The sequence below is a fragment of the Triturus cristatus genome, chromosome 12, assembly GCF_964204655.1.
Source record: "Triturus cristatus chromosome 12, aTriCri1.1, whole genome shotgun sequence".
Classification (NCBI taxonomy): Eukaryota; Metazoa; Chordata; class Amphibia; order Caudata; family Salamandridae; genus Triturus; species Triturus cristatus.
Window position 1 is genome coordinate 803,063,974 of NC_140595.1, and position 20,869 is coordinate 803,084,842.

Sequence of the window (20,869 nt, forward strand, 5' to 3'; positions counted from 1 at the left end):
CTGGTACAAGCTAAAGCATACAGATAGTGTTCACAGAGAGTCACGTGACCAAGGCCTAGTTAGACGTGATCCAATATGGCTGAACTGTGGCTTTTCGGCCCTTTCTATCATGCAGGATACGCTAAAGAATAAGCCATCTTATGAAGCAGTTCTATGTACATTGAGGGAGACACAACCCTAGATACGTTATACTAACTTTATATATTGGCCTGAATCCCACACTAGTACAAGTGTATTATATCCAAAAGCACTGTTATTGAGGTGGGCTGGATATCTGTCATGTTTGTGATGGTGTACCTGTCTGCCAAACACTAAACCAGGTCCTAATATTTAACTTTGCTCTGTGTGACTCCCATCTCATACTTCTCTTTGTGAGTAAAATGCTTTTGGGAGTTGTCTTTCTTTGTGGCTCACCCCCATCAGCAGTGCAGGTTTGGTAGCTCTTGTAATATGCATTGCAATATTCAGCAAAGATTTGTCTATCCAGTATTTAGCCATCAAAGCAAACAGTAAAGTCACTTAAAATATCCCGACACATTGTCTTTGCCATTGCGTTTTTAAAGATGGGAGTGATTTGGCCAGATTTTACACGGATTTAGCAGTTCATGGTGGACTCCCAGTTGTGTCAAGTACTGATTATTGAACTACTTATTAGTCAGAAGAAGAGCCAGGTGGTCTTGATGATATTTACCGGAAGGAGGTCCAAGTAGAAATTGGTTGGTGAGAGATATTATGTTACGGTATCTTATCTTATCTTATCTTCTCTCATCTTATTCTCTGTGTGTATTTGTAGAGCAACCAAATCACCCAGAAGGGTATTCTGGGGCTAATGCCGGAACAACCAGGTCTGAGCTGTGGCCTGGCCTAGGTGAAGAGCCCCATATCCAGCCACTCGCAGAACTCAAGAACTGAGGAGGCAGCCCTGGTGTGCTGGGGGAGTAGTTCAGAGAGAGTTAGGCTGGGGTACTTTGTTCCCTGCTGCAGCTGATTCTGTCTGTCCCGTAGGAGAGGAATCCTTGGCGTTAGGGCCTGCTTGGAGTGATGACGTGGTTCAGTATTGGAGTGACTACAGTAAAACTGTGATCTAGCGTAGTCGGCAGAAATTACAATTTCCTCCCACTATAAAGCAGTATTTGGCAGAGGAAAAGGATTGTTTGGACTCTGTTCTTGAGACGTCTATGTTCTATGTTAGCATGTTGATTATCATAGGTACACAGGCGTATTATAGAGTTTCTTGCATACATGATGATAGTATATGAAAATATTGGTACAATTTTAGTGACCAGAACAAAAGATCCTGGGCATTAGTAAAATATCAGGCAGAATTTAAGTCACTTTTTGGAAATATGTGAACATTTTGTCACTGTGGTCTCATTTAGGATGTTGTGGCCTTCCAGTGCCTATTAGCAGCTGCACAGACATCTCATAATGGTCAGAGCTTCTGCATCTTTCCATCTCAAAGTAATCTTTTTAAAGAAATCAGTTCCTTGCCATCTCATGACAACTTTAGATGGGCAATGACACCTATTAACAGTTACTGCAGCTGCGCATCTTTGTAACCACATCTATTTAGGTCTTTTTATGGATGTGCAATACATATGGTGATGATGCCTTTATTGGCCAAATGATATATGGTGTCGTGGATTATTTAAATTGTCATGTCATGTGGGAGGTCATGAACAGTGCATTGAAGAAGGCATTATATTTTGTTAGCACACCATAGATTGAGAATTTCTGCGTTTTTGTAATTTTGAACCGTAATCATAGAGTCGCTTTCTATAACATTTGCAGTTTTCAATGATCTTATAATTGCAATGATTTTTATATCAAATCATAAAACACTGTAGCATAAGTTTTTTTCAGCGATTGTTTTTGGCTTTGTACAGATGCACTTTATTAGGCCTGAACCCCCAATCCAGGTCTTGCTGTGCACTTTGTTCCATCCTGCCCAGCTGATGCCAGCTGAGGGACAAGGCTAGGCCTAACCCTGAGCTCTGTACAACACCCCACTAAGCACTGAGAGCAGTAAGGCCTTCTGTTATTTCCTGTGTGAACAGGGCATGGCTCTCGTTGCACCCTGACTAGGGCTTGTGTAGGCTTCGATCACATCGACTAGACATGCACATTGCTTTTCTTAGGTTGATTGTGCTACATCCGGGTCGCACTTTGCACCCTGCACTTCCTGCCAGATCCTCACCAGCTGCTCTGATGAAAACTGGTGGATCACCAGAGCCTCCTTGTACTGGCAAATGTTATACTTTAAACCAAACGTGTAGAAGCGGGGACTGTGCACCATTGTGACATTGGCTGCCAGTCCCAGAAGCCCCAAGTAAACATCATCCAGCGGGAACACAGGCAGCTCGATGGAGGCTCGATACAGGCCAGGGATGGCGTCTCTGGTCATGATAAAGCCACCACCAGACAGGAACTTGGGGTACTCCGGATATGGGAAAAGCGAGTGCGTGACTGCGTACTTTCCCATCCGCAGTGGCCTGGTATGGCGATGCAAGTGTCCATGAAGCGTCTGGGATAGATTAGCAAATGATTCCAGATAATTGACCAGGGCCTCTGGATTCACCAATACATCATCATCCCCTGCAATAGAAAGTATATAAAAAGATTTGAGTGACAGCACTTGATCTGAGAACACTTTACCTATGACTAGAAAACATTCTTACTTCTCTGAATATGTTGAGTTGGAATACTGTACCACAGATGAAGTCAGAAGTAAAGGTCTGATGTATCGTTAGGAGGGCGGAGGACATTACATCTGCCACCTTGATGGACTACCATCTGCCAAATTTAGAGATGACCGCCCGCCCAGCAGACATCTCAGTGCATTGAAAGGAACAGCCATCGCGGTAGTTCCATCCAGTGTACAAGAAGGTTTGGTGGACAGCCACTGTCGGCTTACAAGGTCTGTGTTCTTCTGAAACAAGCACCCAAAGTTTGTTTCAGTAAAAACAAATAAACTAATGACATCCACACCATGAGAGTCCCAGGGTGTAGGGGTCATTATGTTATTCAGTCCTTCACTGCCTGAATTGTTTTGCCAGTGGCAAAGAGGAAAACAAGCAATTACAATTGCGAGATTTTGAGCTATTGTCATTGTAAATGGCACTGCCTTTTATAATATTAAAAATACACATTATGTTATTAGCAAGGCTAGTCAGGCAAGCTTGGAATAAGTAAAAATAAATATTATAAGAAGTAAACGCAAACCATGTAGGGATTCCATCGTTATTCATCACATGGAACAACAATTCCCTTAGAAAAGGTGAAGAACCATGTCACTGCCACAAGTCAGGGGGCTAATGCAGATTTTAAGTGGGAGAATTTTTAAATTATATCACTGAATCAGTGGCTTGGCCATGCCTAGAAGCACAACAGGACTTGGCCGAATTCAAGCCTGTGGTTTTCTGCTCCGAAGCACGGAGCCTGAGCTCCCAAAAGCTGTGAGTTTAGTAAAATTTGAAACTACCAGCTGCTGAAAACAATCATCAATCACAAACTTTCAAGAAAAAGGACTGGATGTAGTATAAAATACAGAAAAGCATCAAGAAACGTCTCTATGCATTAAAGGTATATGTTTTAAGAAATCATGTAACAAAAGTTTACTAAATAATGAATCATGTACTGTAAGATGCTGACATTGATCAAATACAATGATTGCGCTAGTTAAGGAATTATTCAAATTTCACTCAACATTTTTATTGAAGATAATTTGAAGACCAATGAGTGAGGGTTATTTATATAGCTCTTGGCTAGGAGTGTCCCGGCGCTCAGCATCAAAGGCAGGTACAGGGGAGGCAGGACCCAACAGGCTTCCTAATGCCCCAAAGCGGTATGTTTTCAGTGCTTTTTTCAAGCTTGCTTCATCAGTCCTTAATCTCAGGTGGCCAGGCAACTGGTTACACATGCTGTGATGGAGGCGTGTTTTAAAGCGGGGTACTGTTGGCAGCCATGTGCTACTAGAACACAGCAACCTCCCTGGTCTGTATTCATTGAGCCTCTCATTCTTGTATGAGGGACCCTTGTTGTATAGCGCTTGGTGAGTCAATATTGAGGCTTTCAACATGATTGGCTTGAACACTGGCAGCCAATGGAGCTGCTCACGGAGGAGATACACTGACGAGGGCTTAGGTAGCTTGTATAGTAGGTGGACCGCCGTGTTTTGTACCATCTGTAGATCCTGGATTAAGTACTCTGGTATGCCTTGGTACAAAACACTGACGTAGTCCAGCAGTGATAATATAGAGCCCTGACCAGAGTGACCTGCGTTTCATGAGGAATCAGGGGCAGACATTTCCTGAGCAGGCCAAGAATCCAAAGACAGGAATTTGCAACCGACAGAACTTGGGAGCTGAAGGACAGATGTGAATCAAACCAAACATCCAGATTTCTTGCCACTGCCGATGGGGGCCATAGGGAGGGGACATTGTTAGGCCAGGCTCATGGCCATCCAGGGAGGGGATTCGGCCCAAACAAAAGGATCTCAGTCTTGTCTGGGTTGCACTGCAGTTTGTTGCTCCTGAGCCAGTTGAGTGCCGCCCTTAAGCAGAGAGCAAATGTTCTTTGACGCTGAGTCCCCCTCAAAAGCTCAGCAGGAGCTGTGTATTGTCCGCATATGAAATTATCTTAATGCCGAAAGATTCCACCAGGAATGCCAGAGGTGATAGGTAGCTATTGAAATGGGTGGGGCTCAATGTGGAGCCCTGAGGAACCACCCATTTCAACTGTTTGGCTTTAGAAGGATATGGCTTCATCCAACACACCTGCTCTCAACCATCCAGGAAGGACCCTAGCCATCCTTAGACTGAGCTTGCCTCACACAGGTGTTCCAGTCTTTGTAGCCAGATGCTGTGGTCCACAGTGTCAAACTAATAATCCAGCTGTATGTTAAGGTATATAACCTTAGAGGCTTGAGCAGCTAGTAATGAGATGAAGCACTACAATGTAGTTTAGATTTTATTGGCCGTTTGTGGAAGGGTTAAACTAATCATGCTAAAATATTTCTTTGAAATGTTTCCCATAAAATCTTTGACATATACTTTTAATTTACTATGAAGAGCATCGGAGAGTTTTGCTACTTGTGGGCTCCCAAAATGCCATCACTACTTCAGGCAGGCAAACAAAGAAGACAATTCTCTGCTGACAGGGATAAAACACTTCATCAAGCGATCAAGTGATGACGCTCCCACAACCAGAGTCTACAAGATTCTGCAGCAGCAGAATTACTGTCGAGAATATGGCTTGTCCTACTGTTAGCTGGAAAGGACCAGAAACAGTTGCTGGGCTTCGGGGCTGGTCCTCAGTTCTTTGAGGATGAAAGCAGTACTGCAGTGGAGACAATCGGCTTCAAGAATGAGAGCTAGGTGTGAAGGCCTCTGCTACAGGCTCCGGATCCTCCCCCAGGTAACTAGATCTCACCCCAATGGAACAAACGGCAAGAGAGCAGGAGGGCATGGACAGCACTTTTGAAAACACTGTCAATGGAGGTAAGGATTCACTATTTTCAAGAGGGAGAGCTGGCACTATATAATCTGTGTCTTCTTGGGACTGTGTTCACTGATGGACAGGTCAGTGTGGACGATGAATCCAAGTGAACTGGCATTGGTTGAAACCTGCATGTTAAAGATATATTAGACACAACTTTCAAACAACACCAACTCTCTTATATCGAGAATTATGTAGATGAGCCAGGTTTGGACTAGATGTTGTTTGTTGCTGTTGACAAATATGGAGAAATGGGGTCTTAGTGAGGATGAACTTAAAGTAGGGTGTAAAATCTAATCCTGGGCAGTGAACTCCGCTCTGCTCGTGGAGTTTGCAGAGTTTTCGGCACTCCGCATTATGCGGAGCTCGCGGAGTTCCGAAACACTTTGCCCTGCATAGCGAAGCAGAGTTTTTTCCCTCACTCGCGTTCATCAATGTCAATTTGCTGAGTGCGAGCGAGGAACATCCACCTCCCAGCGAGGTTTTTCCACGTTCGTGATCCTCAATATCAAGTTGGCAAGCGTGAGCGTGGAAAATCATCCTCCCTGCGAGATTTCTCAACGCGGGCGGTCAGAGTTCTCATTGCGAGTGGTCGCGTAGGCTCGCGACCGTTTGCGCTGAGAAACCTTCCATTCGCATTGAGAAAGCTGCAGCTCAAGCAAAAAACTACTCGAGCGGCAGAAAGGAAGCCGCGCCTGCTTGTGCTGTCCATTGTGCTGTTCTCGATGAATCATTCGATATGTTGTTTTTCATGCTGTTAAGGACTGGGAATTTATCATTAAAACACACTTTAGGTAGCTAGGAAAAAAAATCCTCCTGTCTATACCTACGCCCTCTGTCACTTTGGTACCATGGATTTCAATGGTGTTCATCCAGTTCAACATATGGCACTGCTATGTTTTATTAAGGACATGTTTTCAATCACTGCAAAAGTAGCTATGGACTTGAATATGGACCTATCTACCCCATCTGATTGTTCCCCTATTTTTTTCCATTAAAACCTTTTTATATCTGTATTACTTGTCTAATCGCTGTATAGACTGCTCTTTTACTGTTATATTTATAGACCTTCACTGAAGATCATGAATAAATAAATAAAATGGAAAGTAGAATAAAAACTGCCTGAACCAACTTGTGTTCAGCCCAATAAGCCACCATTGTGTTGACAATTTGCTACTCTTTTTCAAGTCCTGTGAAAGCACGTTAGTTGCAAAGTGGCTGAAATACCAGGCAACTATGATACCAGTCTTATTTAACCTCCCTTCTCAGTGGTGATTGTCTCATTGTTTAGAGTTTAAAGTCCTAATCTGGGGTGCCACTCAGCAAGTAGAAAATGGTACTGCATCTTCTGCATATGTTAAACACACGCAGAGGACAGCTTACACTGCATTACAACCAGAAGTTGTAGTGCATTAAAAAAAGCAAGGGAACTGTAATGCTGTGCACAATGGGGGTGGGGTGAGTGAGCGTGGGGGTGGGTTCAAAGGCATGGCTAAAAATGTATATTCTGTAAAGTTTTTCTGTCTTTCACCTTCATGTATGTACATATACAATGACACAAACCTTAAATTTAAAATGAATGCAAGTTAAGTTCATCAGTGGGAAATGCACTGTCGTACTTTCTGAAACCTCTATTAGTTAATACACTGCAGAGGTCTGTGTGTGCAACAGAAAGCCATAGAAATGAAACATGCTGGGAGCAGTGGAGAATGGCTTGTGGCTAACACAGGCCCCTGCAGCTCCTTCGGCGCAGAGGCCTGTGTTACACCCCTTTTAAAAACACTCAATTTACAGTTCAGCTGGTAACTCCTTTCCTATAACATTCACAAATAATAAATCTGTGTCATCAGGAAGTGTCAAATGATTCCATTAATTAAAGCCAATCCCGGCTTCCGAGCACCCTTTCTTTACATTTGCAGATTGACCCGTTCTGCACATTTACATTTCTTTCAGGCAGTAGGCACCCTGGCAGGAAGGCTTGTTTAGCTGTCTGCCCATCTTAGGTTTCAAAGCACAGGAGACTCCCTGCCTTACACTGCAGCTGAAGCATTTCATCTCTCGCAGTTAACCCTCCCGGGACGGTTATCTTTTCACAGAGAGAGTAGGAGAACTTTTTTCCTTCTGATCCCAACCACTTCGACCACTGATTACAGCACAAACCACTGTACCGCCCTCTGCTGTGGTAATGGGTGGTTGTGTTGCCGTTCAGAAATGCGAGTTTCCTATAAAAAACTCCCATTTTGGTGTAAGCGCCTGTCACCAATGAAAGACGCACACCAAACTTTCTATATGAACTGCCTTATTGACGGTTTATAAAAACCAATAGAGTTCACCGCTGGCCGGCAGTGAACTCTTACTTTGGTAGGCGGGGTAAAGGCAGGGTGGTAGACATAAGTTCTCTGCCACCCTGACTGGCTTTGCTCTGTTTGCCAAGCTCTATGTGGCATCCTGTGGCGTATGGGCGGAGCAGCAGGGAAGCTGCTCCTGGTGGGGCTCTCATTTTACTCTTATTACTTGGGCTCGTCCTCTTTCGGCATACTACATTTTGGTACCAGGAGTGGGGTTCCACAGTCTGATAAGAAGAGGCTGAAGATAAAGGACCCACAATCAAGATCAAAGATTTCCTTTGAAACTAAAGAGGAGAACTTCAATTTTACTGGCACAAACGAGCCCCACCAGTGACCCTACCATCGGTCGCCCACAACCCAGTCTAAAAGTGCCAGTTACTACTGCCTGCTATTTCCTGCTGCAGACTTGAGACAACTACAACTTTATTTACGAATTCCTCCTGCCTACTACCTGGCTGCAGTTCCTGCCCGAATATCCTCCTGCCTACCTGACCTGCTGTCTGCCAGTTTCTGCGACATCGGTCGCCCTCACTTGACTAATTCCTGCTCTCCTTACAGAACGGGTGATGGAAATCAGAACTGGCACAAGAAATGTCAACTGCGTTAGTGAGCCCTGTTCTGGTTCTAAGAGTGTAGAACTAACGAAGGAGAGCTAAAACAGAGGAAGAGACCAAGAACCGGAGTATGAGAACGAGATCCGGTCAGTGTTTCTCAAGCTTTAACAGGTCAGGGTGTCAAGAGCCGAGCAAAAGTGGTAATTTTACTTTTCTTCAATTTAAATGGCACTCGAATTGTGTTGATGTTACCGGCGGGAGTGAATGGATGTTTGCTGCCATCTACTGGAGGAGATTGGGAATTTTATTTTGCCTGCAATTTCGTATTATTGAAAGGAAATGTTCCGTCCTCCTTTCACTTCGATAATCAGTTTCATGTGACAATTGAACACGGGGCAGATACAGTGTTTGTGTGCTTTTGTGGGACTGCCTAGTTTCTCTCAGTGAGGGAGACATTGGAATTTTCGGGCTGATTTAATACTTTAAGTTATCTTGCCATTTTACTTTGTGTTCACGATTGCCAGTTTAACCGCTTCTTCATTTTAAAAATCTGCCATGAGCACATACAGAGTGCGCAGCCTTACCTCTGTCAGCCTTACTTTCCTCCTGCTGCCTCGTGACTTCACTCTTCACTCCACTGTGACGTCTTCAGGGTTAAGAGACACTAAGCTTATTTGGTGCACGGTGATGCCTGGAGCCATCCGGCGAAGCGTCACCGTGCGTGCCGCCATTTTAAGTTTGCCACAACATCTAAGCCATACAGTCTGTTTTACCAACCGTATTATGTCCACCTGTTACAGCGTTTTTCATCGACATGTGCATGGATTACTATGACATCGGTTTGCCTTCAGCTAAAGCCCTGCATGTTTCCACCCTTCTACATTGAGGTGGCAGTATCTATTTTGTTTGGTTCCTGTGATTGTCGAGTTGTTGATTTTCAAGCTCATCACTACCTGTTCCCAACTTGATATCCTGCTCACAGTGAGTATCTTCCTTTTCAAGACGCCTATCATTCCCGGCAGTGTGTTAACTCCTCAGAGAAAACGGAGATCAACACAGTGACAATGACAGTGTCAGTACAATTAACCGCTTCAGTGCCCATGACGAGATGGTCTCGTCATGGAGCGCGGTTGCGCTGTGCCCATGATGAGACTATCTCGTCATGAACCCCGCCCGCTAATGCAACGCCCGGCACAGGGCGGGGAAAGGGCGTGGCACTGAAGGGGTTAATATCAGCAATTCTAACAGTTTCATTAATAGCACACTCAATGTATTTGATTTTTACTACTGTGCCATCTAGTTCTTTAACTTTGCCTGCTGCGCTACAAGGATTAACCTGCTGCGCTACAAGGATTGTTCATAAATTTCAAATTTTCTGCTTTACAATACTTTGATCTGCTGCGCTACAAGGATTAACCTGCTGCGCTGCAAGGATTAACCTGCTGCGCTGCAAGGATTGTTCATCATTATTCAATTTTTTTGCTTTACATTACTTTTACCTGCTGCGCTACAAGGTTTAACCTGCTGCGCTACAAGGTTTGTTCATAAATAGCTAATTTTATGCTTTACAATACTTTGACCTGCTGCGCTACAAGGATTAACCTGCTGCGCTGCAAGGATTAACCTGCTGCGCTGCAAGGATTGTTCATCATTATTCAATTTTTTTGCTTTACATTACTTTGACCTGCTGCGCTACAAGGTTGAACCTGCTGCGCTACAAGGTTTGTTCATAAATAGCTAATTTTATGCTTTACAATACTTTGACCTGCTGCGCTACAAGGATTAACCTGCTGCGCTGCAAGGATTAACCTGCTGCGCTGCAAGGATTGTTCATCATTATTCAATTTTTTTGCTTTACATTACTTTTACCTGCTGCGCTACAAGGTTTAACCTGCTGCGCTACAAGGTTTGTTCATAAATATCTAATTTTTCTGCTTTACATTACTTTTACCTTCTGCGCTACAAGGATTGTTTGTTTTATTTAATTTTCTGCTTTACAATGTTTTACCTGCTGCGCTACAAGGATTATTTTTTACAAGGATGCAAGTTTTCTTTTACATGCTGTTGGCTTCCTTTGCGTAACATTGCTATTTATTGTATTGTATTGTGTGGTTCTTCTCACACCTATTTCTGTTTTTGCATTTACATATTGTAATGTACTGTGTGGCATTTTCTGCCATACCCAGGATTTGCTGTCTTTCTGGGGACTTTTCTCCATACTCTTGCTTGAGTTAAAGGCATCTATCCTTTTGCTTGTTCTATCTATAGCTGTCTCCCCCCCTTTCTGGTTTTTTCTCTCCTTCACCTTGTTGCTTATACCCTTGTATATTTTTTATGGTTGCCTGGCAAGCTTTCATATCTTTGTACATGGGTTTGTTTGTTATTTACGTGAGGGAGGATGTGGGTTTGTCTTTCTGTGAGAAAGGGTGTTAGTGCTTTGGTCACTGTTTTCTTTTCATTTTTTCTTGGTTGCGTTTCCTACTTTTCCACTTTTCAATTCATGTTTTTCCGGTGTATTTTCTTCTCTATTTTTTCATGCTTGTTTTCTGATGTATTCTGGTTCTTCCTTCTTTTCCATTGTAAAGAAGGGAGATATGTGGTATCCTGCTGCTCAGCCAGAGTGATTGCTGTGAGAATATTGGAATGTGGAATGTAAGGTGGAATGTTGGAGTGCCTGAGTCAGTTGCTGTATGGGCTGAGCAGCAGGGAAGCTGCTCCTGGTGGGGATCTCATTTTACTCTTAGTCTTTTTTTCCATGTAACCTGCTAACTAATAAACCTTCATGGAAAATTACTTGGACTCGTCCTCTTTCAGCATACTACACTCTAAATGGGGCCCATTGTTATCTTGTCATCCCTGGTCTCGTTTGTTCTGGAATCCCCGTTCGTCCAGGTCCTGGGGCAGGAAGCAGTGTCCAGCGTCCTGGCCTTGATCCGTGGAGGACTCTGTCCTGTACAGTCCTAGTGTATCTGTGCCATGACAAAGACCAGCTATTGTCTATTCCAGAATTTCAAAGCATGAACAAATCATCTGTATTTTTGTCTGAAAACTATGGCAACTAAATGTGTGTCCGAGAGGTCTAGGGACTGCAACGAGAGGACAGGTTTTGTGGCTTTAAAAAGGCTCAAAGCTTGGTATTTCTGATGGTGCTGACACTCCAGGGAAGCGCTGTGGGAGTGGCACAATGCCACCAAAACATGCCACTCAAAACCCCTGCACTTCAGGCTTAGTCTTCATTAGAATGGATCTGCTTTGACCATCAGGAGTGATAAAGCAAAAAACACACAAAGGATGGACTGAATGCAGAGCAAATCAAACATTCACCACCAGTCACAGATCTGGGTTAAATCCATTGTTTTTTGCTCTCTGCCCTAACTGCCGGGCCAGGTCCTCCCTGGACTGGAAAACAAACATCCTGGGATGGATTTCAGGGTATCACCTCTCATCAGCCAGGCTAGCTTGAATCCAATTGTATAGTGAGCACGGGACCCATGTCTGTGCATACCCTTCCCACTTGGAGTGACAAAGCAAAAACACACAAATGATTGATGGAATGCAGAACAAATCAAACATTCAGCCCCAGTCACAGATCTGGGTAAATCCAGCGTTTTTTGGTCACCACGCCAGTTTGGACCCAGCCATTTGCAAATCTGTTTTGACCCTACTTCCCAGGGGAATTGTCCAGCCCAAACTGCTTGGCCGTGTCCTCCGTGGACCAGAAAACATGCATTTTGGGACCAGTTTCGAGATATCACCCCAAATCAGTCAGGCTAACTTGTATCCAGTGGTAAACTGAGCATGGGACTCACATCTGGGCACACCCTTTCCACTTAGGGGGACAAAGCAAAAAACACACAAATGATGGACGGAATGCAGAACAAATCAAACATTCACCCCCAGTCACAGATCTAGGTTAAATCCATGGCTGCGTCTTAACTAAGGTGACATGGTGAGCAAAAGAGCAATGGATTTAACCAAAATTTCTTGACTGGGGTGAATGTTTGATTTGTTCAGCATTCCGTCCATCATTTTTTTGCGCAGCACTTTTCACCCTAAGCGGGAAGAGTTTGCCCAGACATGGGGCCCTTGCTCGCTGTGTGCACTGGATTTAAACTAGCCTGGCTGCTGTGGGATGATACCTCAAAACCAGTCCCAGGATGCTTGTTTCTGGTCCAGGAAGGACCTGGCTTGGCAGTTTGGGCTAGACTGTTCCCATGAGGAGCAGGGTCAAGACTAATTTGCATATGGCTGGGTCAAAACTGAGGTGGCGTGGTGAGCAGAAGATCAATGGATTTAACCCAAATCTCTTGACTGGGGGTGAATGTTTGATTTGTTCATCATTCCATCCATCATTTGTTCGCGCAGCACCAAGAGTGATATGCAAATGACACACAATAGGTAACTCACCCAAGGGAGTGAAAAGGCACAGGAGAGTCCTTACTTTCAAGTCTAGGAGGGCCATTCTATCATGGAGCTCCTACACGGCCTATATGGCTCCACAGTTCTGCTCTTTCAAAGATCACCAGGACTAGCAGTGAATGCAGGATGGATGAATTATCTCCCAGCATGTGTGTTACTTATGCAGCATCAAAGTGTGGTGAATTGCACTGCTACATACAATCATATTCATCTTTACATATAGCCAGCTGCACGGTGTGCACTGGGTCCATCCTACATCAGGGAATCAGATGAAAATGAATACCCCACCAGGGAACCAACCAGTGGCGTAACAATAGCCCCTGTGGTGCGGGGAGCCCCCTTCGGCACTGTGCACTGGCAGTGGGCCCCTGAGCCTGAGAGCTCCTGACAGGGTCCAGAGTGCAGGGGGACTCTCCATGCAGGGGTGCCCCGTTAAGCTTTGTTGAACCTCTGGCACCAACAAAACACAGAACTCTTTGTTTCACAATGTAGATTGGGCCTCCAGTACACAGAACTGGTGGAGGCACTAGAACGTTGTGATGTGGCTTCTTGGAGTCCATGCACTTAGGCACACACATGCTTATGCACACACACACATATTTGTACACATAAAACACACATTCGCTGATATGTACCCTCTGGATCTCACATGTTAGACCACGTTTGAGAGCTGATACTACATGATTGTGATAGCCTTGGCATTACAATGAAATGTTTTTGGGATCAGCTGAGGATATGTAGGCCACTGGTGCAGAATGTTTTCATGACTATGCAAAGAATTCTATAAAAATTGTTTTTTTTCTGCAATTTGATTCTGTGAAAGGAGTTAATGTACAGTGGTAAAAATGTTGCACCCATATGGAACCCACAAAGGCATAATGCTGCTATATTTCTTGTACTTCTTGTAATCATACAGGCAGCATGCCAAGAATGAATTTTCTTTGATAGTTGTTGATTGGATGTCAGGAAAATAATCTAATTAACATAACGTGTATTTTAAAGCATACGCTCACCCAGAAGGGTATTGTGGTGCTGAATAACAGATGTTTATTGTTACCCAACTCAATGGTACTCATTTTATCGACCTCGGAAGGATGAAAGGCTGAGTGGACCCGCTGGGATTTGACCATGAGGCCAAATATAGGCCCCGACAGTGGACGCATTAGTCCAGTAAACCACCAGACCTAGCCAGAGGTATAGAGTTGGTTGTTAGTATGTTTTCCAGGTCTCCTAAACCGACGAAACATGCACATACATTGGAGCAAATAAATATTATGGTGGGCCTGTCAAGACTTTACTAAGCAAAAGCCTTCGATTGCATACCCAAGGGGCAATAAAATATACTTCTACACACAGTCTGATTGCCAGGTCTTCCTTCATTATAGTGGGGCTTGGTTTGTAATATTACACAGTGGAATTTGCCACTTTATGGTTTTAGTTAGGTCAGAGTTTCCATAAGAAAAACATATTTTTTTTCTCGCTAATAACTTTGACACCATTTGCTAAATCTGCACAAAACCTTCGAAAAAAAGTTCACCCCCTCTGCTCTTTTCTGGAAAGTTCAGGGGTGATCAGTAAAGCATGGGCCTAGAAAAAGGAAGCAGGTCCCAAAATGCTGATGCACTATAAGATATTTTGGGAAGCGATATAGAAAAAATGGATGAACGGAATTGCACCATATTTGTCAGAAAGTTAGAACTTTATTCAGAAAGCATGCATTTAATTATTTTTTGTTAATCTGTTTTTAGCCATTTCTGACAAATCGGTGTTTCAAGAGATGCTCGGGTGGGAGTGAAAGGTTAAAAGTTAGTGATATCTGCTGGTGTCCAGACATGCTCTGATTTGCATTAAAGAGATGCTTAGATTGGTCATGAATGAGTCAAAAAGTTAGTGATATCTGCTGGTGTCCAGATATTCTCAGATTTGCATTTAAAGAGGTTCTTAGATTGGTCACGAATGGGTTAAAAAGTTAGTGATATCTGTACTGCTGGTGTTAGGTATGTTCTTATTGGCCACATGAAAGGGTACTTTATGATCAATGTGTTTTGACAGCCATTACATGTCACAGGGACATGGTCCCTGAGTCCTGAAAATGGATTAGAAAATATATAAGGGGGCAGGATGAGCATATGCTGACCCCCAGTGGGGCTTGTGATTGGGGGGGGGGGGGTCCCCAAAGAGACTACCTCTTGATTGGTTGGCCACAATATCGACAATATTTTGTGGCAGCCACTGCAGGACTTAGAGACATGGTTCCTAATGAAGTGCACCAAGCGAAAACCTGCTTTTGAGGATCACATAAAAGAGCACATATAAAGGGTGATAACAGATTTTAATCACACTATAAATCATTTGTTGGTGGTACCATACGAATTGTGTTGTGTTCTAAAGTGATTATACCCTATAAAAAATGCTATTCCTTTGCTGGAATTTGATGAACTATGTGTGAGAGAAAGCTTCTTTCATGATATTCTCATCGAGGTTATGGAAAGTGCTCCAGAAAATATGTACTCTCAAGAGGAACAGCCTGTCAGTGACTTCCCCTGTATTTTACTACAGCTTCCCACAGTGTTCTAATGAGTAACTAGAGAACTAACATTCTGTCGGTAAGACAAAACTGTGGAACACCTGAAGGTTTCTTAATTGAACCAAACCTGTAAAACATAAAGCATTTCCTTCAATCAATCATTCAAGATTTTAAAAGCGTGGCTGCATCTCCCGTGAGGTTTCTGCAGCGCTGGGGGACCATGCTCATGCAGGCTGTAGTCACATTGGTCGAACATCCTGGAGCAATGGTAGGACTCTGAAGTGCAGGGGGATGTTGTTCCAGGCCTTAGCCACCAGGTGAGAGAAGGAGCGGCCTCCACTGTGCGTCCAGCAGATGCATTGGGTGACTGCTAAGGAGAGGGATCCAGAGTTGAGGTTCCTTTGGAGATACATTTGAAGGTTGTTCTTTTTTAGAGAGATTTGAGCTAGAAGATCTAAGCGTGTAGCAAGGTATGTAGTGGGTAAACCTCGATCAAATGCACTGGGGGCCAGAGGAATGAAAGCTTCTAAAAGTGATTATTGAAAGTTTGAACAGTATTCTTTTGTGAACAGGAAGCCAATGTAGTGTTTTAAGGGCAGCCGATGCAGAGGATTTCCTGGGCCATTTGAGTACTAATCTTGCTGCAGCGTGTTGAAGTTTATGAAGGACTGATTTATTAGTTCCTGCATAAAGGCTGTTACAATAGTTCAGTCTAGAAGTAATCAAGGCTGTAGCAACCGTCTGCCTTGTCGAAAAGGGAAGTAGATAAAAAAAACTTTTTAGTGATTTGATTAGGTGAAGGCAGGTGCCGGCTACAGATAGTGCCTGTTCATGGAAAGACAAAGTAGAGTCGAATCTGACCCCCAGGTTTTTGGCAGTAGTTACAGTGTCAGGGGGCCAGGGGGTATCAGCTGGCCACCATTGACTGGGACAGAAGTTATTACCCTTCCCTAGTGGCATAATTTCAGTGTTTTCAGAGTTGCATCTCAGGTGGCTTGTCTTCATCCAATGGAAGACAGCTGTGAGGCAGAGGCAGAGGTTTTCCTCAGCCAGTGTTTTATGTTTCTCTAGGACCAACACCAGCTGAGTATCGTAAGCATATGATATAGTCTTGATGTTAAAGGACAAAATTAACCTGATTGGCGGGGCCATATATGCATTGAAAAGAACTGGGCTAAGGATAGAACCTTGTGGAACCCCAGAGAGCAGAGGTTTTTCTGCTGACTGATATTGCCCAAGGGTAATGACTTGTCTTCGGTTTTGCAGGAAGGATCTTAACCAGGCCAGTGCAAGGTGGGAAATACCGTAGGTCTCGAAAAGTTCTAGGAGGATGTCATATGAGACCGTGTCGAAGGCCGCTGATAGGTCCAAACAGACCAATACAGCGTTTGTTCCGTGATCCAGGGCAGCTTTTAGGGTTTCGGCCGTGAACAAAAGGGCGGATTCAGTCGAGTGCTTCGATCTGAACCCTGATTGGTTTGGGTGTAGAATTTTAGCTCCTTCCAGGTAAGTCGTAAGTTGTGAATTGACCAGTTTTTCTGCGATCTTACTTAGGCAAGGGAGAAGGAAAATGGGGCGAAGATTAGAGAGGGTGGTTGGATCAGCAAGCTGTTTGTTTTCCAAGGGTCTAACTGCTACAAGTTTCATTAGGTACCTCCCCTGTGGGCAGTGAAGTATTTATTATATTGTGGATGATTGGGTTAATTGTATCTGTCAGGGCATGTAAAATCAAAGGGGGAGAAGGATCAAAGGTGACTCAGATTTGACAGCCAAGCTAGGTCGACGTGTTTGATCTAGGTTGAGATACTTGGAGGGAGGGTTGGTTGCTATCCGGCACAATCTTATGGTGAGTAGGGGCCAAAGGGGTAGAGGGAAAGTCTTTTTCCAGCAGCTGGACTTTTTCGTCAAAGAAATCCGTGATGCGGTCACAGAGAGCTTGTGAGGGGGGGATTTCTTGTTTGAATGACATGGGGTTTAAAAGGAGTTCACAATATGTTTTTTGGTTAGAGTTAGCCTGTTTAAGCATATCGGTAAAGTATGATTTCTTGGCAATTTTTATGTTTAGATGTAATTTTTAAGCATGGCCTTAAAGCTGGTCTGCTCTGTCTGAGTATAGTTGAGTCGCCATCTGCGTTCTAATTTTCTACAGTGGCTCTGCATTTCCTTTAACTCTTTGGTATACCAAGGGGCTGAGGGCTTCTTTAGCAAGCGGCGTTTCTCGGGACCAACTTCCACAAAGTGATCCTTCAACTTAGTTAGCCATGATGTGAACCACTTGTTATCTTCCGTTGGGTCTTCTATTAGTGTAGGCTTACCTACTGAGGCTTCTAGATTGAGATCAGGATGGGTGGCCATATTCTTCCAATCTAGGCTTTGAGATCAGGCTCCTTGTCGGCTCTCCCGTCCCCGTGTGAAGTGCTGCAGAGATACTCTGCTTGCAGCTCCCCTCACATTGCTGCTGCCTATACTGGGCCTGCTTATCTTGTATACAACATTCAAGGGCCAGGAACCTGCTCTCCTTTCCTCTCCTTAGCTGTCACCTGCCTGTGTTATTTTTCTTTCTTTTTCTCATTAGTGTTTTATAATATATTTCCTTTGTAAATATATATAAAGGTTGCAAGAGCAAAAAGGAAATTAGGAAAATAAGGGGGTTAGTTTTATCATAGAAATTATGATTAGTGCTCTAAAAAGCAAAAAATGAGGGAACTTTTTCTATCAGTTTTTAAACACCTTTCTCATCCATGTCAGTAAAACAGTTTGATGTGCAGAGTAAAATATGTATTTCCAACATCAAAGGCAGTCAGTCAGGTAAATATTAAGTGTTCTTCTGCAGCTTCCCACAGAGTTCTAAAGAACAGCTAGAGTACGAACATTCGTATATATGACACATGTGCAGGACCTGAAGCCATCCTGAGGGAATTAAAGATGTAAAACTTCAATCATGTCCTAAAATGAGGAGCTTCTTTTTTCATAGAAATTATGGCTAGTTCTCTAGAAAGCTAAATTAAGCACACATTTTCCATGAGTTTTCAAATATCTTCCTCATCCACTTCAGTAAAACATTCTTACATGTAGACTGAAATATGAACTTCCAAGGCCAACAGCAGGCTGTCAGTTAACTCACTACTGGTCAACTGCAGCTTTACCACGCACCTCTAATGAGTAACTATAATGTTAACATTTGGTATTCAAGAGAAAACCGAGGTACTCCTGAATCAGAAGCTAATTCACTCATAAACACAATAATGACAATTTACCTTTAAGAAATTAAGTAGTCATAGCACATGTGTCAAATAATCAAACTGATAATAACAAGTCCTTATACAAAAAGAACCGCACTGCATGTAGTCCTCTGTAAAGATCAAACTGACATAACTCATTCCCACATAGCATATCCTTTATAACCTTCCAGGCACTGAAAGCACAGTTTCATAGCATGACATTATGTAGTGAGGCAGCACTTACATGTTACTTGCACAGCAGCAATCACATGATCAGTTTCCAACCCACTCAAAATAATGCCTACTTGCACATACATTTAATTAGTTATTAACTTGCATGATTTAGTTTCACGAGGTAAATAAACAAGGAATAAAACTTTATACCATTGACTGTTCTGTACACCTATATCAACGACAGAGCATCAGACGCTTAGCTAGATAAACATGTCATGTTTCGAAGCACATCCCTTTAACAGAGGAAGCAAAGAAACACATTACTTCAAGCACACAGGGACAGAGACTATGGCTGCACATGGATTTTGATGATTTTTTAAAGAAGAAAATGAAAAGCAGCGCTCGTGCTCAACATTTAAACATGCACTTTTCAATGCGGTGGCCTAGTGCGGCCTGGTTATGCTAACTGAGCCAGAAATATATTCAGTTTTATTTTCTAAATAAAGATTAATTCTCATTGCTTGATATACACACATACCAGGGTGGCTGGTGTTAATGGGCGTGAGAGGCATTGCCTTCATTGCACCCTCGGGAAGAAACAAGGGGTAAACCGCTCCGAGAAGTTAAAAATACATTTCACTTGCTGCTGGGACACAGGGTTGGCTGAATCTGGGTGTTTGTTTCAGGAGGAGGGTAAAGGGGTTGGAGAGTGGAGGTTGGAGTGTGGCCTCTTCCGCAGTTCACATACATTGGTCAGGAGAGGTCTTCCTTGCCCTTGAGGCATTTGCCAGAGCGATGATGTCACATTAGTGTGTGTGGTGGATTCCATTGCCAGGTACAGGGTCCCATTTGAGGTGTTATTTGCAATGGCTTGAGACAGGATTAGCAGAGCACATTAAGCACAACTGTCGGGCGGGGTGGGCCAATGGGTGGAATGTTGGAGGGCCTGGGACGGGGTCATCTGCCACACAGCTGTTGTTTATCATGAAAGAGCAGGCCTATGGGAGGAGCCTAGCAGCTTCTTTACATATTAGGGAAGCTGCAAAAGTAAAGTTAGATACATCTAGGGTAGCGAGCTCAGATCTATGATTGTTCTCACTACTCATGTGGAATAAGGAAGTTGGAACTGGTCTAATCTGCCCCGGGCCGGCACCAACAAGTCAGCAAGCCTGTGTGTGGTGAGATGTTTTTTAGGTCTCGCCTTGCTATCGCGTAAGCGATCGCAAAGCGAGACTATTGTGAAAGGGCATTTCAAAGTGCTCCCAAAAAGCGGATTGCATTGCTAGCACGCGCACAATCACGCGCTTGGTGCCGCCATGCACTCCGCTTTTTGGGAGCACTTCAAAGGGTCCGCTCCCCTGCCTGGAATGCGCTCCCCCGCCCCGCCAAACGTGCGCGCCAAATTTGCTTTCACTTTAGCGCCGCGAGCAGACATGCCAAATTTGCTTTCACTTTCGCGCCGCGAAACGCAAATCATAACTAAGCAAATCATTTAATATCACCGCGCCTCAAAATGAATGGGTCTGTAATGCAACTGGTGCCCATGTAAAGCGCTGTTATACCTTCGGGTCGCGTTCGCGCTATATAAAACTTCAACAACAAAAAAACTCAGAAAAAATGAAAACCATTGGAAGCAGTGCTTCCAGTATTTTAAACGATTCATTTTGAAACCACGAGGGGCTTTCGAGGCTCTTCCTCCGGAGGGGTGTAGACGAGTATGCACATAAGAAACATATTGCCCGCTAACATGTCTAAATAGGGGTGTGGGTGGTGTAATGTCCGGCGCGCGCGAGGCGTTCTAGCCTTCCGCGCTGCCAGGGTGCGCTAGCGCTGACGCGTGACGTCAGACGCTAGCCTGTATAAATAAAGAGGCGTGGCCTCAGCGCGGCAGTCGGGAGCCGCGTGTAAAGTATAAAATACCGGCTCCTGTAATCCTTTAGCGCGACCGCGCAAGCATGCAGATTAGAGCATTAAAAACGCTACACTGGCGACGAGGGGTGTATTGAGCCCTGCATTGATGTCTATATGCCCCACTGTGTGGTACATCGGCCACACATGTATCCTGGGCCTGTGGTTGGTGTCCCATCCTAGTGGTAACCTGGCTGAGCATGCTGGTGGTTCCTGTGGGAG

The 20,869-nt window shown here is 44.0% G+C and overlaps 1 protein-coding gene across 1 annotated transcript in view; it reads right to left on the reverse strand.

The window, feature by feature from the left end:
* Positions 1-414: 414 nt before the first annotated feature.
* The window catches only part of LOC146782903 (UDP-GlcNAc:betaGal beta-1,3-N-acetylglucosaminyltransferase 9-like), a 50,431-nt gene continuing 29,976 nt past the window's right edge, over positions 415-20,869 (reverse strand). Inside the window, exon 2 of the mRNA XM_085637833.1 lies at positions 415-2,595. Within this exon, the coding sequence (XP_085493959.1) occupies positions 2,135-2,595 (461 nt within the window). The 3' untranslated portion in view covers positions 415-2,134. The remainder of the gene's footprint in view (positions 2,596-20,869) is intronic.